This window comes from Lagopus muta, chromosome 6, assembly GCF_023343835.1.
Source record: "Lagopus muta isolate bLagMut1 chromosome 6, bLagMut1 primary, whole genome shotgun sequence".
Lineage (NCBI taxonomy): Eukaryota > Metazoa > Chordata > Aves > Galliformes > Phasianidae > Lagopus > Lagopus muta.
Window position 1 is genome coordinate 57,566,721 of NC_064438.1, and position 26,920 is coordinate 57,593,640.

General features: G+C 43.8%; 1 protein-coding gene across 2 annotated transcripts in view; it reads right to left on the reverse strand.

The window, feature by feature from the left end:
* Positions 1-26,920, reverse strand: part of SOS2 (SOS Ras/Rho guanine nucleotide exchange factor 2) — a 48,779-nt gene continuing 21,859 nt past the window's right edge. Inside the window, exons 8-23 of one of the 2 annotated variants that reach the window (XM_048949122.1) lie at positions 26,312-26,410; positions 19,776-19,903; positions 18,776-19,431; positions 15,679-15,760; positions 14,858-14,980; positions 12,193-12,296; positions 11,485-11,704; positions 10,453-10,572; positions 9,563-9,725; positions 8,529-8,646; positions 7,854-8,026; positions 6,328-6,444; positions 4,368-4,629; positions 3,887-3,928; positions 2,702-2,811; positions 1-1,740 (exon numbers count right to left, since the gene is read on the reverse strand). In XM_048949122.1, coding sequence (XP_048805079.1) covers positions 1,234-1,740; positions 2,702-2,811; positions 3,887-3,928; positions 4,368-4,629; positions 6,328-6,444; positions 7,854-8,026; positions 8,529-8,646; positions 9,563-9,725; positions 10,453-10,572; positions 11,485-11,704; positions 12,193-12,296; positions 14,858-14,980; positions 15,679-15,760; positions 18,776-19,431; positions 19,776-19,903; positions 26,312-26,410 — 3,024 coding nt within the window. In that variant the 3' untranslated portion in view covers positions 1-1,233. The remainder of the gene's footprint in view (positions 1,741-2,701; positions 2,812-3,886; positions 3,929-4,367; positions 4,630-6,327; positions 6,445-7,853; positions 8,027-8,528; positions 8,647-9,562; positions 9,726-10,452; positions 10,573-11,484; positions 11,705-12,192; positions 12,297-14,857; positions 14,981-15,678; positions 15,761-18,775; positions 19,432-19,775; positions 19,904-26,311; positions 26,411-26,920) is intronic. The other variant, XM_048949123.1, reaches the window with a different exon arrangement.

Below are 26,920 nucleotides of genomic sequence, written 5' to 3' on the forward strand. Positions count from 1 at the left end.
TTGAAAATTAAGACTGGGGTGATTTATTAATCTTGTTAAGAACTCTGATACAAAGCACAGTAAAAGGCCACAGACCAGTAAATAAAATGTGGCTTCTGGCCACTGTATAAATGCTGCTACACTACTACTGGTAAAACAGACTCGCTCTCACACCAGATCACACCAGTAGTCTGACTGGTAAAGAAAAGTTCCATTCAGTTGTCAGTTTAAAAAGTTTAATAAAGCTTTAAATGTTTGCTGGTTTAAATGCTACCAATTTCCAAAATGGATTCATGATTAAGTTAGGTGAAATCTGAAGGAAGTTATTAGGTTTGGAAGGCAAGACTGTTCCTAAGCCAGAGGAATCCTTCTGGCCACATAAGATGGCGAGCAGCAGGCTGTTCCAGGCCTCGTTTCACTTCCTTTTGTACAGGTTATCAGCACTACTGTAAATATACAATATGAACAACTGTACATACACGGCGTATAGCTTTGTTCTCCAGAAGAGCAGAACAACTCTTTAGCTTAAGACATCTTCACCTACCGAAACAAAAAGGCACATCTGAACAAGATGCATGCTAAGTACGTAGAGGGGTGCTTTCCAGTATGGGAGACAGGCAGTCCTTGTTCATCAGTCAACACCAACTGGATATTTTGGTATCACCTGTGAGATTTCACTCCATTTCTCTTTGTCTTCAGCAGCAAATCAACACGCATTACAACATTGGGGAACAGCAGCTGTCACTCACAAACCTCCGAGCCCAAAGTTAGAAGGCAGGTGGCCGGAGGCTGAGATCAGTAACACTGTGTGTATCCTCACCTCATGGAACCATCCCATGGTTCTTTCCAAAAAGGAACAAAAAAAAGGCCATTAGTGCTCAAATCAGAAGATTCCACAGATGCACCTTTTTTTTTTTTTGGCTCAGTGCAATCAAATGATGTCAGTTTCAACTCCATTAGTGTCGTTTACAGTGCAAAAGGTATCTTTGTATACTGGCATAACTGGCGGCACTGAGGGTGTGAAAGAAGGCAATGCTGCTGCTCACCTGAGGGCAACGCTGTCCAACAGACGCAGGCCAGACTGTGTAGTTTTGTTGGGTTTTGTCCCCAATTTAAGCTATTTTTTGTTTGTTTGATCAGCAGCACTTTAAGAGCACAATTTGCGAAAGTACTAAAATACACTGCCTTTCTGAATAAATAACAAAAGGAACTTTACAAAGACTATTCCAGTGTCAATGACTACCATGGCTAAGGTCATTGAGGAGCTTCTGCATTTTCCAGCAAAGACAGTCTGTGCAAAGGGGGGTGGGAGAGCTCCCTTTTGTAAGTCTTTGGCGGCAGCTTCGGGAGCTGAGGGCTCGAATTCTGCCTGGGTGGGACGGGGGGCGCAGGCGGGTGGCCAGGGCTGTTGTGAGCGGCGCCCATCACGCAGCAGCGACGCAGCAGCCGTGGAGAGGGAGTGCTGGGAGGAGTGCCAGGAGAGCTGGGGCCTGGGCCGGCCTCCCGGAACCAGTCGGGATCTCTGTGCATGCGGCCCAACGGCGGCGGCTGCAGGTTTAGAGGGCAGTTGATAAAGTGTTCGGGAGGCCGGTGAGGAACCGGAGGTGGAGTGTCGGGGAGAGGGTCCCGAGGGGGAGGAGGAGGAGGGCTGTGCAGAGGCTGCTCAAAGGGGCTGTAAGCAGGAGCACGAGGCTGCAGCTTTGGAGGTGGCGGCTGCCGAGGTGGAATCGCTGGAGGATCATCATCTGATTTCAGGCTTCCCTGCAGTGTTACAGAGAAAGAGACACTGTAATGGCTGATAGGACGAGGGGAAGGTTTTAAAGTGAGACAGGGGAGGTTTGGGTTGGATATGAGGAGGAAGTTTTGGAGCCAGAGGGTGGTGAGGCACTGGCACAGGTTGCCCAAGGAGGCTGTGGATGCCCCATCCCTGCAGGCATTCAAGGCCAGGCTGGATGTGGCTCTGGGCAGCCTGGGCTGCTGGTTGGTGACCTGCACACAGCAGAGGGTTGGAGCTGGATGAGCACTGTGCTCCTGTGCAACCCAGGCTGTTCTACGACTCAACAATTCTAAGAAACATAGATTTGCAGGTAAAGACTACTTTTGGAGAATGCTCCAGGCAGACTTCATTTTGGTCTTCCAGCACTTCAAGGTACAAACAGGAGGGGGAGTGACTTTTTCCATGGGCAGATAGTGATAGGACAAGGGGGAATGGCTTTCGACTATAAGAGGAGAAATTTGGGTTAGGTGTTATGGGGAAAGTCTTCAGCCAGAGGGCTGTGAGGCCCTGGCACTGCAACAGAGCTGTGGGTGCCCCATCCCTGAGATGCCTGAAGCTGTGGATGGGCTCTGGGCAGCCTGAGCTGGGGGGCTGTGTGTGTGGGGGGTGAGGGGCAGTTCAGGGTCCCTTCCCATCCAGCTCTGCTGTGATTCTCAGTATGATTTTCTGAAAGGGATGGAATTTTCTTGATGTCTGCTATTGGTGCTGTTAAATATGTGATAACGGCCCAGCCATATCTTGGATCTGATTACAACTGGCATGTTCCTGAAGCAGCTAGCTGCATTTGAACACCAGGAACTTGAAACTTCAAAAATAACTGGAGCACTGCTTTTGAAAGGTGCCAAACTCTAAAAGACCAACAGAGTCTTGCCTGAGGAGATCATAGATGAGATCATAGAGATGTTCAGTGCTTTGTTGTCAAAGCTACTCAATACAGGACAATACCTTGGCATTAGAAACATCCTGATCCATCTTTTTTCGAGGAGGAAGCGGAGGAGGGTTTTGAGGCTCATCACTTAGCTTAGGAAAGCTACCCCATGAGCTGAAGAAAGTCTCTGCAGAGAGAAAAGCTGGTATTTTAGTGCTTGTGTAACAGGAACATACTCAAGAATATTAAACCAGCCCAGATGCAACTCAAACAAGCAGATCTTTGTGCTCAACAGCAACATGAACCATTAACTCAAGTAGCATGAAACTCTCACTTGGTTCTTTAATCAGATACACTGCTCACAAAGTGGTCTCCCGTTTCTGATATCAAAGATAAGCACCTGCAGTTAACAGTTAATGCTAAAAGATACAAAAATGAAGAGAATGAAGTCAACGCTTGCTCAGCTTTCTCTGCAATGTGTTCCTCGTGGCAGAATGTGCCTGTTTATCACCCTTGCAGAGCTGGTCACATGGCTAAGTCACACTTTGGAGTGGAAGGTTTGTTCCCTTTGGCTCTATGGGTACACATTCAGATTTGGAAGCTTAGAAGCTTTGTTCAGAGTTCCTAAAGCAGGAGAGTGTAAATAAACAGATGCTAACTCTCACAGCATTTTAGGATCTTTCCAATCCTTCTTCTGAGGAAAAAATGCTCAAAGTTAAAAAACAAAAACCATCCCCCAACCTGCCTGTGAGTTTCATCACTCCTTTGCTTTTTGTCTCAGAAGTGCACAGAATTCTGTACCAACACGTTAGGACACCGTGCCCAGTTTGAACACTTGTCATGAGAAAGTATCTACGTCTGTGCAATAAGGGAGTAAGGAGAAGCTCAAACACAGATGAGTACAGGCTTTCTCTTCAGTCCTTAGCAGCAGAGCAGTTGTTTTCACTGTGTGGCAATGCTAAACTATCAGGCTGCTCCATTTTTACCATTATGCAGTAATCATCAAGGACACTCAAAAGAAAAGCAGTGTCATACTAGAGGCCTGGGGAAAATAAACAGATCAGACAGATCTTCGACTTCACAGACTGCTTTACTGGACAGCTGGTCGAAAGCCTGTACAAAACCCTTTCAGAACTCTATTTAATGGACACAATCCGTATCTTCACCCCAGATTTCTGAGACTGATTAATTACTATCCAGCTCTCCTGCAGCAGGAAAAGCAGAGTTAAACCAAATGTTTTAAATGGAGTTACAGCACTTACTTGACTGAGGCAAACTGACGGGAGCGAAGATGCTGTTGCTACCTGTTAATGAGAAATGAATTACAGACTTTCCAGACAACAGTTGCAGACAGCACATAAAGCATGCTTGCAATGACCTCAAAGATAACCAGACTCTCTAAGTTTTACCTACTGCTAATTAAGTTTTCAATGAAAAACATTCCTGAAGTAAAGACTTTAAGCACCAAGTCTCTCTGTGCAGATGCTGCATTGATGCAGTCCCTGCATGCAGTGCCACACAGGGACATTTCCCAAAACAGAATGCCTCAGCTCTGGTAGGCTAAAGGACCAGAAATATCACTTGTTAACTAATTGCTTACAGCAGGCATTTCCAAGCTGCAGGACGTGCAACACCAATGCAAGAACTTCAGAGCTCACGACCACATTTTGCTATAATACACCAATACATTTTGGAAGCCTGCAGCACAGCAACAACAATTATTAGAATCTATTGCACATTTACCATAAGAACTGTTGAGATCAATGTCTAAAAACACGCTGAACTCAGACGAAGCAGACACTGGGGGAGTGGAAGGTGTGTTGGGAGAGGTTGGTGCAGACACTGCTGACTCGTGCTCCGCCTCAGTGATTCGACTGAAACTTATCTTACTCGGCTCCTTTTCAAGTGGCAGTGGGTGACTTCTCAAGGTGCCAGAGGTGGAGCCGTGCCTGCCAGCATTGGGCCTTATCCCAGGAGACTTCAGTGGGTACATTGTTTTCCTAGGCTGGAGCAAGGAAAGCTGGTTAGAACTGCTGGCTTTTCAGGTTGTAACATTGCCAAAGTCCCCATGAGCAATTCTAAAAGGCACTCATCGCATACACCTCAAACAGCCTTTGTACAGCTGTCTCCAGGTGCCGACTGTCATTACCTATATAAGAGGAGTTGACTGAAAAGGTATGGATGGAGCTGAAAAAATTCTTTTTTTCCCAGCTTATTACATCTTTTCACATCTGGGAAGAAGGAGAATTCAAGTTTTACATGCTCATCAATCAGGACAAAACGCAAGGAAGAGAGTCAGTCTTGGGAGGGTCACGTCAAGCATCTCAGCAACTTGCAAGAGAGCTTCAAAGAACAGCCCCATGGACGTGCTGTCAGCTTACAGCACAGCTGCATGCTGTGACACATGCTGTATGGGCACTCAGCTGAGTCAGCCTGACATTCTTACACACATGGCTGGTGTGAGTGAACCCAGCTCACAAGACTCAGGTGTAACACAAAGCTGATCCTCTGAAGATGAACCACGTTCCCACCTTATGGTGGTACATACAGCTCCACTCCCATTTGATGGTCAGAGGGCTGGAGCAGCTCTCCTATGAGGAAAGGTTGAGGGAACTGGGCTTGTTCAGCTTGGAGAAGCTCCAGGGAGACCTCATGGTGGCCTTCCAGTGCTTGAAGGGAGCGTATAAACAGGATAGGAACGGCTGTATGTGAGGGTGGGTGGTGATGGGACAAGGGGAATGGTTTTAAAGTGAGACAGGGGAGGTTTGGGTTGGATATGAGGAGGAAGTTTTTGAGCCAGAGGGTGGTGAGGCACTGGCACAGGTTGCCCAAGGAGGCTGTGGATGCCCCATCCCTGCAGGCATTCAAGGCCAGGCTGGATGTGGCTCTGGGCAGCCTGGGCTGCTGGTTGGCGACCTGCACACAGCAGGGGTTGGAGCTGGATGAGCACTGTGCTCCTGTGCAGGATTACTGCACCCAGAACTGGGCCTCCCTGAAATTCCCATAACAACGTCTGGTTTGGAAAACATGAACTGTAAAGAATTCATGGTCAGATAAGTGAGACAGCAGCACTGATATCTACTTTAAGGAGAAAAAAAAAAGCCACAAGAAACAAGAAAAAGAGAAATTACTGCAGGCAGCCTTTTTGCAACAGTAATTTCTGTGGTTTCTTGCCATATTTACACAATATCATTTTAGTCACTCCCCTAGCAGGAGATTGCTATAGTGATTGGTAGTGCTGTCAACAATGACAGAAGACTCCAGCAACTCAAGTGTACAAAGTGCAATGTGTAAAAATCAAGGCAAATGAAAAACAGCAACTGAGTTTTAACTAAAGAAAAAAATATATATATAAAACCAACAAACAACTGAAATTAATGTTGTATGAGATTACTGAGAAATGTTATTGTACATTCCATCACATGACTGGAAGGTAAGATACTCAGGTGTAAAGTGGTATCATTAGATTGGGGGAAAAAGAAACGTTTGCTCTGAGATAAGCTAAAAGCAGTATCTTTTAGTAAGAAGAAACACCCAGATTTAGAAGAACACTCAAGTTTTGCTGGAGATCCACCTCATTATCCACCACAGAATTCCAGAAGGAACTGATATGGCTTATATCAGTATTTATGGGTTATACAAGCTCTCTTTTCTCACAGAGCCTGGTGAATTTCAGCTATGCAATGTACAGCACAAGACTTACAAATCTAGGAGGTTGCTTGCAGTTTCGAGGTTCAATTTCTAACGACTTGTTGAACAGATAATCTGTAAACTCTTTTTCAGGTATCTTCCCCATAGGATTGAGATTTTCAAAGAATTTCTAAACGAAACAAGCATCAATAATATTTTCTTTAAAATAAACACAGAGAGGATTTGAATGCAATACAAATGTAGCTCTTCACTACACAACTCCTGGTAAGCGTCCCAGTGCGAATGAAGGCCCTGATTTCGACAAGCAGGCAATGGAATTGTAAAATGAGGGTCTTTGTAAACTGTTTGCCAGTATCTTGTTACTAGTTGACCATGTCCAGCAGAGCACTGCTACAGCATACGCTGCGTGCTTCCCTTCACCTAACAGCACAGATCTGGGAGGGAGCAGAATGCAGATCACACAGCACTGAAAGCAACGCCAGGGATGTTTTTAAGGGGTATTTCAGATGTCATCAGTTAATTCCAAAGGCCAGGAAGGCACAAAGGACAAAAGCAGAAAGAGGCAGAGCACAGCACCGAGGGCACAGTGCAGCACCCAGCCCCCTGCACCTGATGCAGCCGAGTCCCTGGGAGTGAGGGGGCACAAATGCTGCCATCCCTCAGGTGTACTTTGCTTCTTGGTTTAAGAACACTGGCATCTCCAAAATCCTTCCCAGAAATGTCTACAATGATTCAACACAGGATGCAAGTCGCTTTTTAAACAACAGTATTATTGCCTGTGTAATTCTTCAGGCAAAGTAACCAAGCTTTTTGTTGCTTCCTGACTGATGCTGTTCACAAACCAAGAGAGCTACCCACAGGATTGTTTACTGGAAAGGTTACCATTAGCTGTGCACTCAGCAAGAACTGCTGGTACATAAAGCTGTTCTTTTAAATCATTATTACCTCTGTAGACAAACACCTGCCTTCTTGTTCCATCGTCTTCCCTTAAATTCCTTCAAATACCCAGCATACACGAGGTCTCTGTCTCATAAGTAATCTCTCCAGCATCCTTCCTTGTTTCTGCAGGCAGTGCTGGCTGACTCTGGTACACCCCTGCATTGACCAGCTTCCCTCACTGAATGAGGCTGCTCATTCACGTCTCTGCCATTCCACAGGTCAGCAGGCTCTGCTCAGCAGGTTCACTGCAGAACCCCTGAAGGACTCATTGCCCCAGGCACATACACAGCATTATAGATTAGAGGGAAGCAATTTTTCTTCTGCTGCTTAGTCACTGTATCTCATTCACTGCTTTATTGCTCAGAAATCTCACCACTACCGGGCTGCAGAACAAGGAGATGAACAAGACCCAGAACATGGAACCCAAACAAGCAGACCCCATAGCTCTGGTTGGGCTTCTGCTGTGGTACTTCTGCCACGTGCTGCTTCCAACCAGCCACCATTCCCTCCCTCCCTCCCCTGATGGTCACTGCTGACCCAAGATCAGGTCTGGTGCCAGAAGAGCAGCTGACCATTTTCTGTTGTGCACATTCCTTTCCTTCTCTTATTCCCCAAACAAAATGTTTAAGTTTTGATTACCCGAATTTCTGGCTCTATCCGTAAACAGTAAGGCTGGTTTTGATACTGCTGAATTTCTCCTGTAATTTCAGCCACTTTTCTCCTCTTACTGAAATTAATTAATTCTTTCCCTTGTCTCTTAAGGAAGTCAGGATTCCCTTCTTCTGTCTTCAGAATATTTGTTAGGTATATTCCTGAGAAAAGGAGAGATGGTTTTGAAAGTTCATTTGCATTCAAACAGCTGATTTCATTCTTTACAACAAATGAAAGATTGAAAAATAGAACCTGAGCATAAGCAGATCATTCCCTTTAATACTCCAACAGTTTATTAGCTGTCAGGAATGAATTAAGTTTGCCTTTTACATAGGAACAAGGTATTATTTAAATGGGATGCTTTTCCTGAATTCAGCATCTCGTGTTATGGAGATGAAACATTCAGGTCACATCACCAATGCAGTATTAAAATGAAGTAACAGCCATACCAACAGCACCAGTAATCTGTATCACTAAATTAACTTCTACACAAAGGCACTAAGCCTAAGAATATTACAGATCTATCAAGTCAAACTAGGATTCTGCTGTATTAAAGGATTTTTAGAGCAGAACACAACCTTTAACTTGGAGAAAAGCTAACACACCTGTATCAAACCCAGTTTAAGGCAGGCAGTACGTTGAGCCTGTTCTGGTGTTACTTACCAAAGAAAGGCACGCAGGGTGGATTGATTGACTTGAGTTTAGCTAGGTATTTTTTGAAGTGATCTTGACTTAGTTCCACTGCCTCATCCAAAACTCTCTTTTTCCTTTCCTGTAGTGCCTTAGTTGTCAAAGAGAAAAAACAAAGCAGCTATGCGGTTAGGAATGAACCAAAGTCATGATGCAGCTCTCTTAACAAAACTTAGAAACTCAAATTCATATCTGAAAGCATCTCTTATGTCAATGGTTTGTTCTGAACCACGGCATCATCAGTCCATAATCCCAGTCATGGGACTTTTGAGGCTACTGCAAACACAGACTATCAATTTTGTCCATCGATTTAGAAGCATAACCCCAGTCCTTTAATGCAATAAAAACCAAACATTTGATTTTGAATTGAATTTACAGGCTCTGTGTGGCCTTTCAAATAGTTACAAAACTCAAAACATCACATTAATGCTTCTTTTTCTATTTTAGTCAATGGAAGCTTTGCTGCCAAATCCAGGGCATTCCTTTTTCTTGTCAAGTGCAATAAGGAGTCACTATCAGTGCAGCAGTCTCTTTCTGCTGTTCATATAAACCATCCAGCAATCGTTTCTTTCTGCCTCTGACAATCAGAGTTGTCTTAGACTCTCATCCAAGAGGTGTTTGAGATAACTGCGAGCTGAGTTACAGCTTCCTTCTCCCTGCCCTTCTATCCTTGCACAGGCACCAGGTGCTGCAGTTCAAGTGCTCAAGGTCAGGGTTCTCAGCCTTGGGATCCTCCTCTTTCAGACTCATAAAACAGCAGCCTGAAGCATCAGCTTTGTTTCAGACAAGTTAATAAGCAATCAAGGCCACGGTGCTTCCCCTTTTTGAGCTGAGCACAAGATGACAGCTGCTGAAAAGCTCCATTTCCCCTTACAAATCCTTTGAGACATCCAGCCCATCTCATACTTCTCATAGCTCTTGTAACTTACTGTCTTCTAAGAAAGCAACAGTGATTTGGACTTCACTTAGCAAGTCTGTCTGGTGCACTCCTGGATCCCATAACTTACCTCGAATGTGTGATCCAGCCTGTACACCGACACAGAGTTCATTGCACTGACTATCTCCAAAACACCATTGAAATTGTTCAGATCTTGAAACACTTGCAGGATTTCTATAATCCTGCTCAGCACAGCCACTCGCTCTTCAAAGTTCTCAGTTTCCACTATACACCTGAATCGAAAGAAGTCACTTGAGAAACACCAATAAATACAGCCTGACATTCTGCTAGCTACTTCACTGAAGAATTCCATGTCAGAACTCTGTAGTACATCCAGCAGGCACATTTTGGCACACTCTCAAGGATCTCAAGCACTAATTTATGTAATCACATCTTGTATATGCTCAGGTTGAAACGCCAAGAAAGACTTTGGCTCATACTATAAAAATAGAGCAAAACTCAAGCAAGATCCAGGGTAAACAGGGTGACTCACTCAACCTGCAGAATCTACAATGGTGCATTAAATTCACAGGGTTAGGTGTGCACACACAGAGTGCTACATCCTCCTGCTGTGACATGGCCACGTCCTAAGAAGGATCTGATGTGAGGAGGGAGAAAGATGAAGGTGAAGCAACAGACACAACAGTGCTCTCAGCAGTGATGTACAGAAGTGGTGCTGAGGCCAGCACTGCCCTCAGTGCTTACTGATGTACTGTAAGTAATATAGACAGGGCTTGTGTTGACTAAGCAGACATTACTGGAGAAACATCATCTGCTGCAGGGAGCAGTGAGTCTCTGGGACTGACATGGCACGTACTCCTGAACCAAAACCCAAATCTACTGTGGTACTCTGCTGCCATCTCAAGATTCGAGGCAGCACAGTTCACATCAGAAAAGAAGGTTTCTCAATTTCAGATGGAGTTCACGCCACCACACTGACATCATCACCTCTGTACTTACTTTTCAAACCACAGAGTAAGGTTTGTAGTATGGCGAATCATTTTCAATAGGTTTGGGGAGTTAATTTCCTTATCTTCTTTAGTCCAAACGCTACCGACGAGTTCAGAAGGCTGCACTGCCCTGTTATGATAAAGGAGTGCTCAAATACAAGCAATAATGTACATTCTGTGTTAGCATTGCAAGGTTATTTCTTCTCTTAATCAGAAATTGGTATTTCCCAAATGTGATTCCATAACAGTTATTTTAAGGAACTTCTCAATGAGGATGTCTGGGAAGAAGAAAATCCATTCCTATCATAACTGAGATTGGCATTTTTGAATAAGCATTTCTACCTAAGAAAAGTACAACAGAGTAAGTTTCATCTCCTGGAAGCAGAAGGAAGCACCCTAAAGACAGTTACAATACTTTTTAAATAGGAAGCTACAGGACTTTGCAGAGTGGGGAAAAGTGGCCCATTTCAATAGGAAATCTGCTGTCACTGAAACGTTAAGGGAGCTTCACCTCTGAGTTCTGTAAGACCACAAAGAACTTCTATCCTGCAAAGCTGAGTTCTCTCATCAAGGCTTTATTTATTATAGTAACAGCAAAGCAAGGAAACAGCAGAGCGTGGCACCAGACTAAAAGACTCTTAGATCAGAGAAGCCTGCTGTAGCAGTGCTGCAACTGTATGGCAACAGTTGTGCCTTTGCCATGCAACTGAAAGAGGGGAAGATGCAATCAGGTGTTATCTTCTGACAATGCAAAAAGTGTTTCTTATTCATGTAGCAGAGTTCACTTCTGGCAAGGAGGCAGCAAGTTCACATTATCTACCCCTGATACTTCAGCTTCTTCATTTACTGTACTGATTGAGTTACGCTGTCAGAAGTCTGGTATAGAAATACAGAATGTATTTTTTCTTGTGCCTATTTTGGCATCAAACAGAAAACCTCCTTCCATAAACCCTGTAAGTGAGGGGGATGCATTTCGGACTGATTCTAAGCATTTTCAGGGGGTGAAACATGCTGACAGACACGTGCACTCAGCCAGCCCCACCTGTACAGGTCAGACTCGAGCAGCGTCAGCTGCCGAGCGATTTCGATGGGATGCAGAGTCATGAGGTCCAGCATCTCGCTGTGCCCCACACGCCAGATGTGCCACTCGATGGGGGGAGGTGGACTCTCAAAGGTGATGTTGTGACTGATCCCATTTGCCTGTGCTTTCTTTCTCCTGATGATTTTAGCAATCGATTCCACCCACTTCTTCATGGATTTTCCTACAGCACAGAAACCACGAGAAACACTTTCAGTACCATCTTAATTGACTTCTGGTACTTTAATGAAACTCAGTAATAAATGCACTCAAAATACTGCATTTCCACAGGCAGATCAGTTAGGTTTGTAGGTGCCCAGTTGTGTATAAATGCACCTACTGACACTTCTAGAGAAATTAACCAACAGAGAAGGAGCTCTCAACAAATATGGGATGGAGGGAAGGAAGTTGACAGTCAGGCAAGGATGAACATTACTGTCCAGAAGTAAACACAGTGAGGTTAAACAACACAACAGGGCTTGAAATAATTTTCAGTAGCCATTTAGAATCCAAACCTAAGACTGCTCGTGTAAAGGAACGTCACATTAACAGTTCAATTAAAGACACTAAAATTACTAGCGTGTGTACAGATATTTTCATGCCCAAAATCCAACAGTAGCAGACCAGCAGGTTGTATCAAAACGTGGAAGAGAGGACAAGCAATTCACACACCTCTTACACTTGAAATAAACGTCTCCAATCTCTCCAGTAACTCCAGATCTCTTTCAAAATCATAAAAATGGTGTTCCACCCAGTGCCGAAAAACATTTAATATTCTGAGGAAGGAGAGAGAAAGAAATATTATGGTTTTAAGGACTCGAAACTCATTCCATGCAAACATGAAACAAAAGGACTGTAAAAAAGCTGAGTTACAGATTCATGCAACCATAAACTATCAAAACTCATAGGGACACTAAAAAACCCAATTTGGATCAACTGTTTCATTAGAAACAAATTTCATTCCTACACATAATTTCATCTTTTAAGTTGTTGCAAGCATGCTGCTCTACTGCTGGAAATTGGTGACAGTTGCTACCATCAAAGGAGTTACAGTTTGAAACAAGCTCAGTGCCTCCTCTCTCTGGTGACCTCACACATATTTAACCTGGTCAATGCCATTAACATTTCCATGCCTGTGCACTGCACAGCATGGCTGCAGCATTACCCACAAGAGGTGGAATAAGCACTCAAGAAGGGGAAGGAATGAGCATCTTCATGTCCTCCACTGCCTTCCCACATCTCAGATTGCTCTGAAGTAGAGGTCAATGCTATTAACAAAACTGGTATTTACAAAGTGTATATCAAACTAACAGCTCAAATTCAGACACTTCTTTGGAACTTAAGAGAACTAAGAGTTCCAAGCTACTGTAAGATCTCCTCAATTCAAAGATTAACTATGAACCACAGAAGTGTGAGTGTTAATTAGCCACCTTAAAGCACATCTTTCATCAGGCAGGCAGTAATAAGGACACTGCTCACCAACCACAGCAGCAATTAGACAGCAAAGCATAGCTGTCACAACAATGGGTATCCTAATCTCTCAGATGAGGAAAGAGACCAGAAACCTAACATCATGGATATGTCAAAATTAGGCACAGGTTTAAAGAGCTTAAACATCATACGTAAGGCAAAAGCACTGGATTGATTTTGGAAATGAATAGCAAGGAACATAGTTACGAGCTGCCTCAAGCCTTTCTAGAGGTTCCATTTCACTGCTTATCACTGCTCCTGTTCAGCTATGGCAGTCAGCTGTGCTGTAGGAAGATCACAGAATGGCCCTGGTTGGAAGGGAGCTCAAGGATCACGAAGCTCCAACCCCCCTGTGCCATGCAGGGCCACCAACCTCCCCATTTCACAGCAGCCCAGGCTGCCCAGGGCCCCATCCAACCTGGCCTTCAACACCTCCAGGGATGGACGGGGCATCACAGCCTCTCTGGGCAGCTGTTCCAGCACCTCACCACTCTCACAGCACACAACTTCCCCCTGACATCCAACCTCCATCTGCCCTCCCTCAACTTCAAACCATTTCCCCTTGTCCTGCTGTAAGATGTATTTGTAACAAGGGAAGGAGCACAGAGGAGATCCCCAGCTAGCAGAGGTTATGAAAACGGCATCAAAAGCAGCATAACTATATTTAAACTCTTCCTCCAGTTAGGTTACAAAAAGCCATTCAGTGCAGGTTTCTTGGGAGGGGCTCTATAGGCACCTTACATGGATGTCTGCAGAAACAGCAAACAGAAAATAGCAAGGAAAAGTACGTGCTGAGAGGGAGCATGTGAAGACCTTCCAGGAACTGATAGCTCTGGAGACTAGTGGCCTTGCTGAACCCACAGGGACAGATAAACTCAGAACACCAAGAACCTGCCAAATCTGTACAAGGACAAGAGCACACACAACTATCAAGGTTACACTGGGATTGTATTACTTGGGTCACTTCCAAGAAGGTGCTGACTCTTATCAACAAGAACTGCAGGATTACATACATACATGCTTGGGTGTTTTGTTTGGAATATTTGTACATGGGTATATGATGAAAAAAAGCACTAAGTGACTTTCTAAACACCTATACTGAAGGAACTGGCATGTCATAACCCTCCACTTAAGTGTAAATTGCTCCAAGCAGGTTAACTATGAATGACTGTGCAAGGAGGGAAAAGATGAGGGCACCGGGCCTCTGGTTATCTGCCATTCATAATAACAGCTTGATGCCACTAATAACAGTGTAATGAATAAAAGCTGTTCCAGCAAATACTTGCTGTGATCTGTGTCTCCTCCTGACTCTTTCTTATCAGGGAAACAACTGGCCTCATTCATGCCAGAAGTGCTTAATTGTTGCCCAAGTTAGCTTGGTCAGCAAGACCTTGAAGATTCACTGCAGCCTGTTGCAAAGCACGGCGCAGACAAGAGTCTCCCTTTGTGCAAATCCATCAATAGGGCTGGGAAAGGGAGTAAAATACCAGAGGACTGAAAACACGGAGACAGAAACTATCTTCACAGGGCCTATTAACAAGGAATCTGTTCAGAACGCCGTCAGAATCACTTTCAGTTGTACATCTCTCACCCACTGTTGCTTTACACAGCAGCCATACAGCGTTCCTGTGGGTGGCAGAGATCACAGCTGTGAGCAGCAGAGAACCAAGCAGAGTTGCAACAACAACAACAGAAGCCAGTATGACTAATCAGAACATGGTTTGGGCTATTAGTCTGGTCACAGACAATGATAAGTCCCTACTTGACAGCACAGCAGTCTCCTAAGGAGATTACTGTCTCCAGGAACGCAATATAATCACCAAACTCAAATCTGGATTTAACAGAACAAATTTAAAAGCAAATAAACCTGAGTTGCACTGGCTGGACGTATTCCTTGCGAAATCGCTTCAGGTCTGCACTGATGGGCTGCTCCCCTTTCTCAATTGCCAGCCTGTCTGCTTCAGTAGGCTCAGGCTCTGGGATTTCAAACCTATGAATACAAGCACCAGAAAACCGATGGTAATTAAGATAAAACCCAAGCCCTTTATGTAGGACACGAAGAGCAATTTTATTTAAAGAAATTCAATGCAGCGAAACTCAAGCACTCACTCATCCAGTATCCAGTCCGCCTGGAATTCCCTCCTCCCCAGCTATGCTGTGCTAACACACCCTGCCCTCACCCTGATAATTTGCTGGTTTTCTGGTCATCACAAGACGTCTAGACTAGGATAGAAGGTTTTTAACTACCTGCTAGCTTGATTAAGCCAAGATTAGAAGAAAGCTGCAGAGCAGCTTTATCACAGTGCATTAACATGCTGTTTACAGTAAGAGTCTGTGCCTTTCAAACAAACTGACTAGAACATTTCAGTTCTTATTTGCATTGAGACACACTCAAATATGCTCTTATGATTAAGTGAAGCAGTTCAAAACATAACCAGCTGGCAGCCGAGGCACACTGAGTGCTCGAGCTGGTAAGGCATTCAGGTATTAATTTAACAAAATGGAAGAGAAAAAGCTTGCATTAAAAGAGATCAATGCCCATTTTTGAAGTTATTTTTGATGACCTTCACTGTTTTTCCTGTTTGCCAAACGTACGACACGCAGCACCAAGAACCCGAGCAGAAAAGGAGATGGTAAAGGAACCCAAAGCCCTTCTGTGCATCTTCAGAAAGGACGATCGCTGCTTACCTTTCAATCAGTAAACTCAGCAGTTCCTGGGGCTTGCAAAAGGAGCGGTATGTGGTAAGGAAAGTACGTACAAAATTGGGATCTGTAAAGACAGAATACAGAAATATAGTAAGTTGAGCACTGTGGTGTAGAAAACACCAGAACTGATACTGCTGAAAGTTCAGCCCTTTGCTTGAGCCTTGCTGAACAATTCAATGGCACGTGCTATGCTCCCTCAAACACTGCGTGCTCAACCTTGGCACACGGAATGCCTTACACTCACTGAATAGGAAACTATTCAGTGACTTCATAAAGACAAAGAAAACATGGTCGAACTACCTACTATCTGCACATCAAAAACACCTCTACTGCCCCAACAAAACATCTGTCTTACCTGTTCTTTAAATAATCTCCCCAGCAGGGACTGCACACCTCGCCCAGCCATGCCACAGCAGCATACAGGCAACCTTTGCAGGGCAGTCAGCAGTGAAATCATTACAAGAAGCACAGACCTTACAAAGCAAATGCAGCAATTCCAGACGCTGCACCTCCAGGAGCCACCACACCTCCTTCCTGCTGCTCCTCTCTGCTAGGCAGGACTGTTACCACCAGACGTGCCTGTCCACAAGCCAATGCAACTCTCAGCCAAGTGTCAACCTACCTTTCCAGGCATTTTAGCTGAGCCCAGCATGTGTTTCAGTTGGCACACTGATGCTTTAGAAGCATGCATCAATTACAGTCCTGTTTATCAAAGGCATTAGGTGCACTCTGCATCACATCTGAAGTACAGTTTCTGCCCTGTCACCTGCACCAGCACTCCCATCAGCTCGCCCCTCTGCAATAAGGAATGCAAGTCCAATGGGCATCTGCTACAAAGCTCTGTCAAACCAACTAACCAGCACAGAGCTGAGGAAAGCACCCAGTCCTCTGCAGACCACTGCACCGAGGTGCTGCAAACAAAACGTTGCTCCTTTACTCCCCAGCTGAAGGCCACCTACCGGCCTGGGCAAAAGATCACAGCCCCTATAAACAGAGGATCTTAACTCGTCCCCAAAGTACCAACCTGGACACTGAGGAAGGTGGCACAGTACACAAACATTGGGTAGCAAAAGACTAAGGACACATCTGCCATAAGAAATAGAAATCTAATTAAATAATTAATTGCAAATGCTCCCACCGATTTCAATAACGTCCCTTTAATTTCTTTCGATTCCACTCTTGTAGAATCCCCCAAGATTGTGAATAAGCAAGCTGATCAACAAACCCCTTCACTACAAATCCTGAAGGGTCATTACCCACTCCTAATCCTTCCATCCACACACAGCCACCCGTGGCAGATGCACAGCAGCAACTGAAGGCTGAAATAAAGGAAAACCAGGCCTGGAGAAGCACGTGGGCAGATGCTCCCTCAGAAATGTTTGCAGTTGTTCAGCCTTCCCTTTTTCTTGCTGGTCTGTAAACAGTCTTGAACCTGTCAGCGTTTAGTGCAGGCAGCTCACACCAGCAATCAACATGCAGTCAACTAATTTCTCTAAGAGACACACAAAAGACAAAGCAGGATGCTTCTAGGCAGGCTTCATTCCCCACAAAGTACTGTTCAATGCTTTTAAGGGATCCTATACAAACCAGAAGTAATGGTGCTTCATTCCGTGATAATGCTGCTGAGTTTGCACCCTAGTGCTGCCCTGGCCTGTTCTGCTTCTACATCACATCACCCTTGGGTATTATTTATGACACTTTTAGAAGAAAATCCTCCTCTTACAAAGGCACAGGCACTCTCTGCTCAGCAAGCCTTTCCAAAAGGTGACTGCTGCTCTGCCTTCAGAGCTGTGCAGGTGCCCTCACATTATCTTTTAGATTTTTTTTTTTAAAGTAACATTTTCAGTACAATGGAAAATAGAAGCAGTGTGTTTCTAATAGCAGCTCACAGGTCACATGCAGGAGATTAACAACTGCATCTGCTGCTCTGCATCTGTTACGTCCCACGGCAGCCCAGTACCAACTGGGGAGCTGTTAGGACAGAGGTCGTTGTGCAAATGAAGAGCCTCTGTGCTGGGACAAACCTGCTCCCACCAAACCTGAAACTAACACAAACATACCATAAACTGAACAGCTACAAGTGTATTTTGTCCTAAACACAAAGATAAAGCACCGCCACGATCTGCTAGGAGTCCCTCCCTGTGATGTTATTGAAATGTCCTTGTAGAAGGAGGGTTTGTTAGCCTTGGCTCCAAACACTGCTTGGAGAAAAGCGCATGGGAACCCAAGAGACAATGCTTTCACCAAGGATTCCCAAGGCCAAAGCAGCAAGAATTCGTGCTATAAAAACTTGCAGAGTTATGCTATCAAACTGATGCTCCAATACACTCTGAAAAAGGCACATGCCACAGAAACCCAGCACATTTTAGATGTGGAGGACTTGGAATTCACAGGCAGCACAGCTATGGGTTACCTGCATGACCCCTAGTTGGATCAACACTGAATTTCAGTGTTCCCCTTTCTTCTTGAAGATACACAGCTCAAAGCAATCCAGTTTTAGTTGTTACACAGTGTGTGTGTTTTTAAAGACTCGTACAGAAGATCTATCAAATATTTCCAGCAGTGTAAGCACATTCAATAACTACAAGCCTGATTTCTGTGGCTTTGATATTGCGTTTCACAGAAAAGTCTGAAGAACTGACTGTGATTTGCATCCTTTCCTACTGAGGGGCTTCAGAAAGCAGCAGGCTGAAGTATAACAAATGACCTCCAATGTTTCTCCTCCTCCACACAGCCTGCAACAGCCCTGCTGCTTTAGCCATGAGGGTCTTGGGAAATGAATAAGCAAAGGTTTAACAGAAAGCATCAGCAGCTCCTAGTAGTCCATTGAAACATTGCGGGGAGGGAAGGGGTCTTGCAGGCCCCAAGGCTTTTTTAAAGCTTTGCAGGTGAGGCCGCTTGGTTTAATAACAGATACTGGTTACTTCTGCAAATCTCACATTACATTTAACCAAATGTAGCAAAAAAAAAAAAAAAAAAGAAAAAAAGAAAAAAATAGCAAACAATAGATGAAAGGACCGATTTCATCACCCATACGTGCACCATCTTCAAAAACACATGTATCAAATGTACAGGGTACCTGCATACATATGGTACGTTAGCCTCTCGATTAATTTCACAACCGTTCCTCCTTTGATGATGGGAATTCCATTCCTGCTTTGCAAGTTGTCCTCAAAAACAATGTTATCTTCAGAATCTTCTACGACAAAGCGGTACACGCTTGGGCTGGGCAACCTCAGTGGCTGCTCATTTTCCTCCTGCAGCAACACTGAGTCGAGCATCCTATCCAGAGTACTCCGATACTGGAGGGAAATCAGAGCAGCCATCCAATTACTCTTCTCTTCAGCAGACTTGGCAGCAAAGAGTATACTGTTTTCATCTTTAGACACCAGTTCAAAAGCATGTTTATATTCAGATGTGTCATCTTTATCAATGATCTGTATTTTTCTCATGATTATCTTTTCCTTCAGTCTGTACTCCGCGTTGCTGTAACCGGGGAGCCGCGACTGGCCATGGTTAGTTTTACAGCTGATCATTAAGCCATCAAAGAGAAAGATGTGCCGTTCGTGTTTAGCTCCTATTTTTGTCAAGGTGCCTTCCATTATGAATTCATTGCAGCACTGCCCAATATCTTTGCCTTCCCAGCCATCAATATTCTTCTGGATTTCGTTCATTTTCTTGATGGCCAAGTGCTTGCTTCTTATTTGCCGGTTATAGAAGCGACAGACTGGCTCCCTTGAACGGATAAAAGAAAGTCACAATGGGCACATTCCATCCCAACAGACTGAAAACCAACTACGTTAGCTATATTAATGCCCTTATTTCTTCCCCCTGAATGCCCTAACCAAGTTTACTGATCCAAATAAGCCATGTGTACTGCTTTGGCTAGTGAAAGAATAAGATACTGATGTTACCCATCAGGTTTTGGGCTGCCATTCCATTTACAATGGAAACGGTCACAATGACATCTCTTGAAAAGGAAACACACACTAACTAGAAAAAAACAACAACGCCTTCCACATAATTTCTTTCTTTCTCTGCCAATATTGCAAAACCAGCACAGGTTTGTGCCTTATTACCCAGGCCGGCGTCTTGGGGAGTGTTTGCTGTAGATGCGCTCCATGCTGCACTGGAGATTCAGAAGAGCAGTAATGGCTTGCTTTAAGCACTCCCGATCCTCCTCATCTTCACTGCATTCCTGCAGTTGCTGCAACATAAAAAAGGTTTTTCTTTCAGATTTGTCTAAAGGACAGAAGGGTAGGAAGACTGACAAACATTCTTACAGTGTTTTTCACAGTGCTCAGTGAAATCAACGGCTTCCAGTTGACAAAAGAGTTGTGCCCAGCAGCACCCCCAGAACTAGCAATGCACGTACCCAAAAAATACATCAGATACTGAGGAGTGATCTGTACAAAAGCAGAGAGAGGTCGGGAGTGTAGGAAGACAACCCAGAACAGAGAACTGATGCTAACGGTCAGAGACGTCGTTTCTCTATCTGTTCACTAACGTTGTGTTCCACAGCTGATAACAGTTTTGTTCTATAGCTTGGAGTTTTGAAGCAGTCCAGGATTAAATGCTGTTTTACGTAACTACATGTGATACTTCAACGAGTCAATTAACATTTCAGAGCACATTTAAAGGACAGAAAGACAAACGTTCACCTTTTTCTTCTTACTGTTCTAAATTCAGCCATCTTCAGTATATTAATCTGCATCAACTTTGCATGACAAACTCTCCCATCCTAAATAAAGTCTGAAACTTGAGACGTGCTACTAATAGCAAATGTAAATGGTGGGAATCAGCACAAAGGCTAAATCTGCCTCTGCCACTAGTTTGAAACTTCTTGAATATGAAACGTATGGAGATATGAAAGCTAGTTACTTTTGACAACAGCATGCTTTGAGAAAGGCCTTTTCAGAGAATTCCTCTTTTTGGTTAAGGTCATCACTCCTAAAGCACGACTGATACAAGTAAGATTTTTGTTTGTAACCCCTTTGGTGTTCAAGATAATATAAATGTCTTCAAGAAAATTCAGGCAAACAGAATTGCTGGGCAATATCAGGACAATATGCCACACAATTTCGGATGAACCCTGTTTTACCTCCATACTTTAAGAGAAATCTTACTTACAATCACTCAGCATGGCAGAAGCCTTCTTTTCCTTTCCCCACTACGTTCCCTCAGCAAGGATATGTAGCGTCCTCTAAAAGTAATTGAGAGAACAGGATTTGACCAGCCTGGTCCACTCTCCTCATGTAACTGAAATGACTATGATTTTTCTTTTGCACATGCCCAAATTCATCTCGCATATTAGAAAAATGAAGTTTGCACAAAAATCTCTAGGAAGTTTATGAGCTGAGGAACAGTACAGGGAAGGGAAAAATAAGATGCCTATCCCTGTGGAAACCCTTCCTTTCCTTTGTATGAGGCACAGAAATGCAAAGAACATTAAAATGACTTGAAGAGAGCAAAATCCTAAATGTGGGAAAAGCTACTTGCTCTATTACTCTTCCTCCTCACCTGTCCTGAGCACAGTTTCTTGCATACCCTATCCAAACTACAAGCTTTGCCAGTTAGCAGGCATCAAATGGCATACTTTGCTTTTTGCTGGTGCTGGTATTGAAAACAAAGCTTCCACTTGTCCAGTAACCCACTCCAGTTCCAGAGTTAATGCCCAGATCCCTGGCCATCAGGCAGATTACCTCAAGTGTGTCTCTTTCTCTGTAATCACTCCATCAACATCTGCTTCTCCAAATGCCTGCTTTTAATCAAGCATCTTTTTGTCTAAACAGCAGATGCAAAAGCATAACATGGTTGCTAGACAGAGAAAATAGGTAAATATTTAGGAAAAGGGAGAAAAGGGTCCCTCTTACATCAGATATAGTTAGGAATATAATCAGAATATATGCACATTTAAGATACTAGTGATGATAAATTAGAGTATTAACTTCTCACTTCATTATACAGAAAACTGTCAGAAAACAGAAAAGCAGCATTCATTAGAGAAAGGATACTGTGGTGATGCTGTAGCACACTGGAAAGGGTTTCTCTGTCTGTATCAGTGATGAGGTAGCAGTGGAAAAGATCAAAAGGCAGAATTGCACAGACTTTGTGTTGCTTGACGACAGTGTAACAAGTCACAGGCATGAATGGGGGCCATCTTGTGCCTGAGAGTCACATGAGAAGGCAGAATGTATTCTGTAGGCAATAGAGGAAAGCCTTGGACGTAACCACAGATGTGAACTGCTCATTTCCAGGATTTTAAAGACTTCCCTATCTTGCACTTGCACCTTGCTCAGGACCTGGACAGACTGCACAACCCCTGGAGTTGTTCCCACTGCATTCAGTGAGTAATATTCCCCAGAACTCTGCTATTGACAGCATTTATGAAAACATCACTGGAGCTTGAAAGACCAGTGAAGCAATGAACGTCCCCCTGCACTGCTACCATTAAGGTTCTTGTCTTCACAAGCGTTCAGCAGAGTGATCTGAAGCACAGAACACTCAGACAATCAATTACAGAGGTCAGTCAGAACGTATTTGTTGTCTGCTTGCAAGATCTAACAGGTTTTGATCACTACCAGTCATGTTTCAGGATAATTCTTCAGTGTGACTCCCTTCAGCCTTTCCCGTAAATCACCTGTTGCAAAACAGCCCATGGTGAGGTTTGTCTTCTGTTGAACAAGCAATCAACATCAGTAAAGAGCTGCAGCAGCAGGGCCTGCCCTCTGACTCAAGGTGCTCAAGGCCATTTCCTGGTGTCCTCTCTCCAGCTGCTAAGAGCAGACACACCAAGCAAACTTGTGCCTCCTGCTTCAAGAAAGAGGACCCTACAACGTGTATAAAATGGCTGCACATACAGGCTTGAGCACCAAAAAGCAAAGTGCTGCACCTTGAAGGAACTCTCAAGCTTTTCACGTTTTCACTTCACAGAATCATTGAGGTTGGAAAAGACCCACTAAGATCATCAAACCCAACCACTGCCCACCTCCACCCACTACACAGCATCCCTAACTGCCACATCTCCACGTTCCTCAAAATCCTCCAGGCTCCCCGTGCAGCTCATTCCAATGCCTTCTCTCTGCTTTCACCCATTTCAGTTTTGCTATTTTGCAAAAGAGCAAACAGCAGACTGGCATTTCTGTAAATCACATCTCAATTCAGTGCTTTTGGGGGAGTGTACCAGATTTTTTGGAAGCTTTCTTCAGGAGCAACAGTCTCATACTTAGCTTTTCTCTACTGAAGCCAAGAAATTATGACATTTCAACACTCTGTTCCTTTTCCACTTCTATTTTTACCAGCTCTCTTTCAACCAAGGCTCCTACAGCCAAACACAATGGTAACAGCAGCAGTTACCAGTGCTTTATAAACATCATATATCCCAAAAACACTCTGCTTTTTAAAAAAATCACTGCTGTAGATTGAGGACATCTTAAGCATTTTAAACCTAAACAGAAGTGATGGCAAGAAAAGATTTCCATCATTTTCACTGCTAGAATTCCCTAATTAAAATAAAACAAAACAAACCAACACTGTTTAGTTCTCTCTCACAGAATCCTGTTGTATGCCAAAGATAAAAACAGCTAAAAGAAGCAACACTGCTTTTTGTACTATCTGCCAGACTGCATTCTTTGAAGCTAGGAGGCAATACTAAGAACGTGCACACAGGAGCTGATGCCATCAATAGTAACAGGAGTTATGAGCATCCCAGGAGATGGAGAACTCTTATAACAATGAGAACCTAAGACAGGCTATGAAAAATGAACCACCTTCTCTGCACAATGGTCTAAAACACAAGTAGTAAGCAGGAAAGAAAAACCTGCAAGTTTGTACACTAAGAATTTCATAGAATCATCACAGAACCACAGCATGGCCTGGGTTGCACAGGAGCACAGTGCTCATCCAGCTCCAACCCCTGCTGTGTGCAGGTCACCAACCAGCAGCCCAGGCTGCCCAGAGCCACATCCAGCCTGGCCTTGAATGCCTGCAGGGATGGGGCATCCACAGCCTCCTTGGGCAACCTGTGCCAGTGCCTCACCACCCTCTGGGGGAAAAACTTCCTCCTCATATCCAACCCAAACCTCCCCTGTCTCACTTTAAAACCATTCCCCTTGTCCCATCACCACCCACCCTCACAAACAGCCTGAAATTTGAGAATTACAGAGCACAAAACAACCACTCATCAGGAGGATGTGTGTGTTATTGTTCCCTACAAAGCAGACAGACACTGCGCAGCTTGTAAAAATCAGGCTAACGGTCACGTTCTACCAGGGCTGGGCCTTATGGCTTCACTCTGATTTCATACTGATGTGCCCTAATTGCCAGCTTTAAGAAACAATTAGCCTGACCTCCAATACAATCACAACACAGATCACTAAACTGTGTTGTTTCAGTATGAAAGAACAACATTTTAAGAAGCTCAGAGACTTACCATACACAACAGACCTTTATGGAAAGGGAAGTTGCACTACTTTGAAAGGAAGATGTAAATTACAGAGCTCTCAGTGCTCACAGACCCGTGCTGCTCTCACTGCCTGCAGTTTGTACTTTCAAACCTCTCCTCACTTCATAAAGCTTGTGCTTCTGTATGAAAACTGTGGTAATGCAGGTTTGCTGCTCTTGATACACACAGTCCTGTGGTACTGACAGCTACAGAGGGTTTGTTTTTCCTTAAACTTTTTCCTAATCTGACTATCAACAGAAACATGTTCAGATTTAAAATTTCAGTCACTTGGAATTGAAGTTGGCTATAAATCTGTGGTGATCCATATACTGTGGAAGGTTTGTGGGCCAAATTAAATGACTGGTATTTTGCTTATCTAATTCAGCATATGCAAAGTCATAGCACAGATGATCAAAAAAGAAGAAAAAAACATATTAGGTACCAACCGTTCTTTTTCTAGGCTTCAGTTTCTTTCCTTTGAAAAGACTGTACACTGGATTATAGATGTTCTAGGTTGCGAAGTTTCCTACTCTTCCTTCATTCAAGCAAACTTCTCTGAAAGGAGGGGATTTGAGTGTTTGTGAGGGTGGGTGGTGATGGGACAAGGGGAATGGTTTTAAAGTGAGACAGGGGAGGTTTAGGTTGGATATGAGGAGGAAGTTTTTCATCCAGAGGGTGGTGAGGCACTGGCACAGGTTGCCCAAGGAGGCTGTGGATGCCCCATCCCTGCAGGCATTCAAGGCCAGGCTGGATGTGGCTCTGGGCAGCCTGGGCTGCTGGTTGGCGACCTGCACACAGCAGGGGTTGGAACTGGATGAGCACTGTGCTCCTGTGCAACCCAGGCCATTCTAGGATTCTATGATGACTCTATGAAACGCAGAGTACAGACTGCTTAGACTTGTACTTATACTATACTTGTACAAATGCTAGACAGCTTTTTACAGTGAGAACTTAAAAAAAAAAAGTGTAATTTCTGATACTATTAACAAAATGCAAGCTACAGGATATTTTATTTCATCCATTTAAGTATATCCCATGTAGTTAATAATTCACTTAAATTTATTTGCATTACAAAGCTCCCTAATACAAGAGACACCTTTTTTAAACACAGTCTTCAGCTACTTAAAGCTCCATGTATTTTCTGAGATACTGCACTCTACAGCAAAGACAGCTTCTTCTTATTCAAGAATGATTATCATGGATGTCAGATGTTAAATTCCTGCTGACTGCTGACCTCTGATTTCATAACTGACTGTAGAAACATTTGCTTGTAAGCAAAACAGATACATGCTCAGTTACCTTTTGGCTTTTAGCTTTTATACCCAAGGGAAGTATCTGCTGATGCAAACCACCTTGCTAGAGCACAGCAGAATAAAACAAGTGGAAGTCATCTGTGGGGAAATCAAGCAAGGCTCTTCTAATGGAAGTAATGCCTCAATGCACAGAAATGCTCATACAGGCCAGATGCCAACGTAAACAATTTGTATAGCAAGAGCCCCAAAGTACATCCGACAGGAACAACTTTCCAGCAACTGAACAGGAATTCCTGAAAGCCTGTGTAGTTCACTAATGCCATTTCTTAGATGATAGAAAACAAGAACACAGCAGTGCTCATCTTCATTCCTTCTCATCACAGACAAAGTGTGGTACAACATGAAAAACAGCAGCGCTTGCAGCATCTCTTCTGTTTAGTATTCAGGGCAAGTGGTTGAAAATTAAGAACAGGTCACTCTGACTCTGCTGAAGGGAAGTGCTCCTCCCAGCACCAATAAGATCAACTGAGATAGAGCTGCTGTGTTCTCAGCATCTGGTCACACTTATCTGAATTATGCTTAGGTTCGTACTGAAGGGATACAAAACACAGAACTCAAGTGAAGAGAAGATTAAAAGATTTATGTATTGCATTGTTAACAATATTTGAACTCACGCTCAGTCAAGGTTTGCATAATGAGATACACAGTTACTTCAAATGTTCTTACAGGGGCAACAGGTGCTTCTGAGGATTTTTTCACATGAATTTGCTTTTCAAACACACCCTGATGTCATACTGATGTTTGTCATATTTTTCAGTGTTAAGCTGCAGCAAGTAAAATCTAACTGCCTATTTCAAAGCTCAGATTCTCCACACTAAAAAAAGGTTTCAGCAGGAAGAAAGTGTGTGGATTCACTTACCTGCAGTAACTCAAAGTAGTGCAAACAATGATAGACTGGGATAAGCATGAGCCGTGGGAGGACGTATCGTACAGCTTCTTTAAAGCCTTCAGCAGTAGACTGAAAAGGAAAAATAAACAGGATTACTTACAATGAAACACTCAAAGCAGGGCAGGACAAAGCCCTGTGCACTCCGGTGGAATTGTGAAGTCAGCCCTGCTTTAAGCAAGGTGGTTAGGTTGGATGCATTCAGCGTCCCATCTGATGTACATCACTCTGTGCTTACCAGGGAGGAAGACAGTAAAATTCCCAAGAAATCTGTCTAACAAATCAAGCAATAGAACCTGTCAATGCTCCTCCAACCTCTGTCATCACTTTCTTTTTTTTCCTATCAGCAGCTTAGGGTGGATTTTGATGCATACTTACCAGCAAGCTCTGAGAACACCTCCAACCCCTACAAGTGCTATGGCTGCATGAGAGCAGCTGAATGGATTGCATTTCTGCCAGAAGCAGCAAATTAGATGTAAGAGCTAGAGGACCAAGTCATCCACAACTCATTTTTATAAGCACCTTTTGATATACAAGACCTTCATATTGCAATCCTTAGCACCTTTACATTTCACTGTCTGC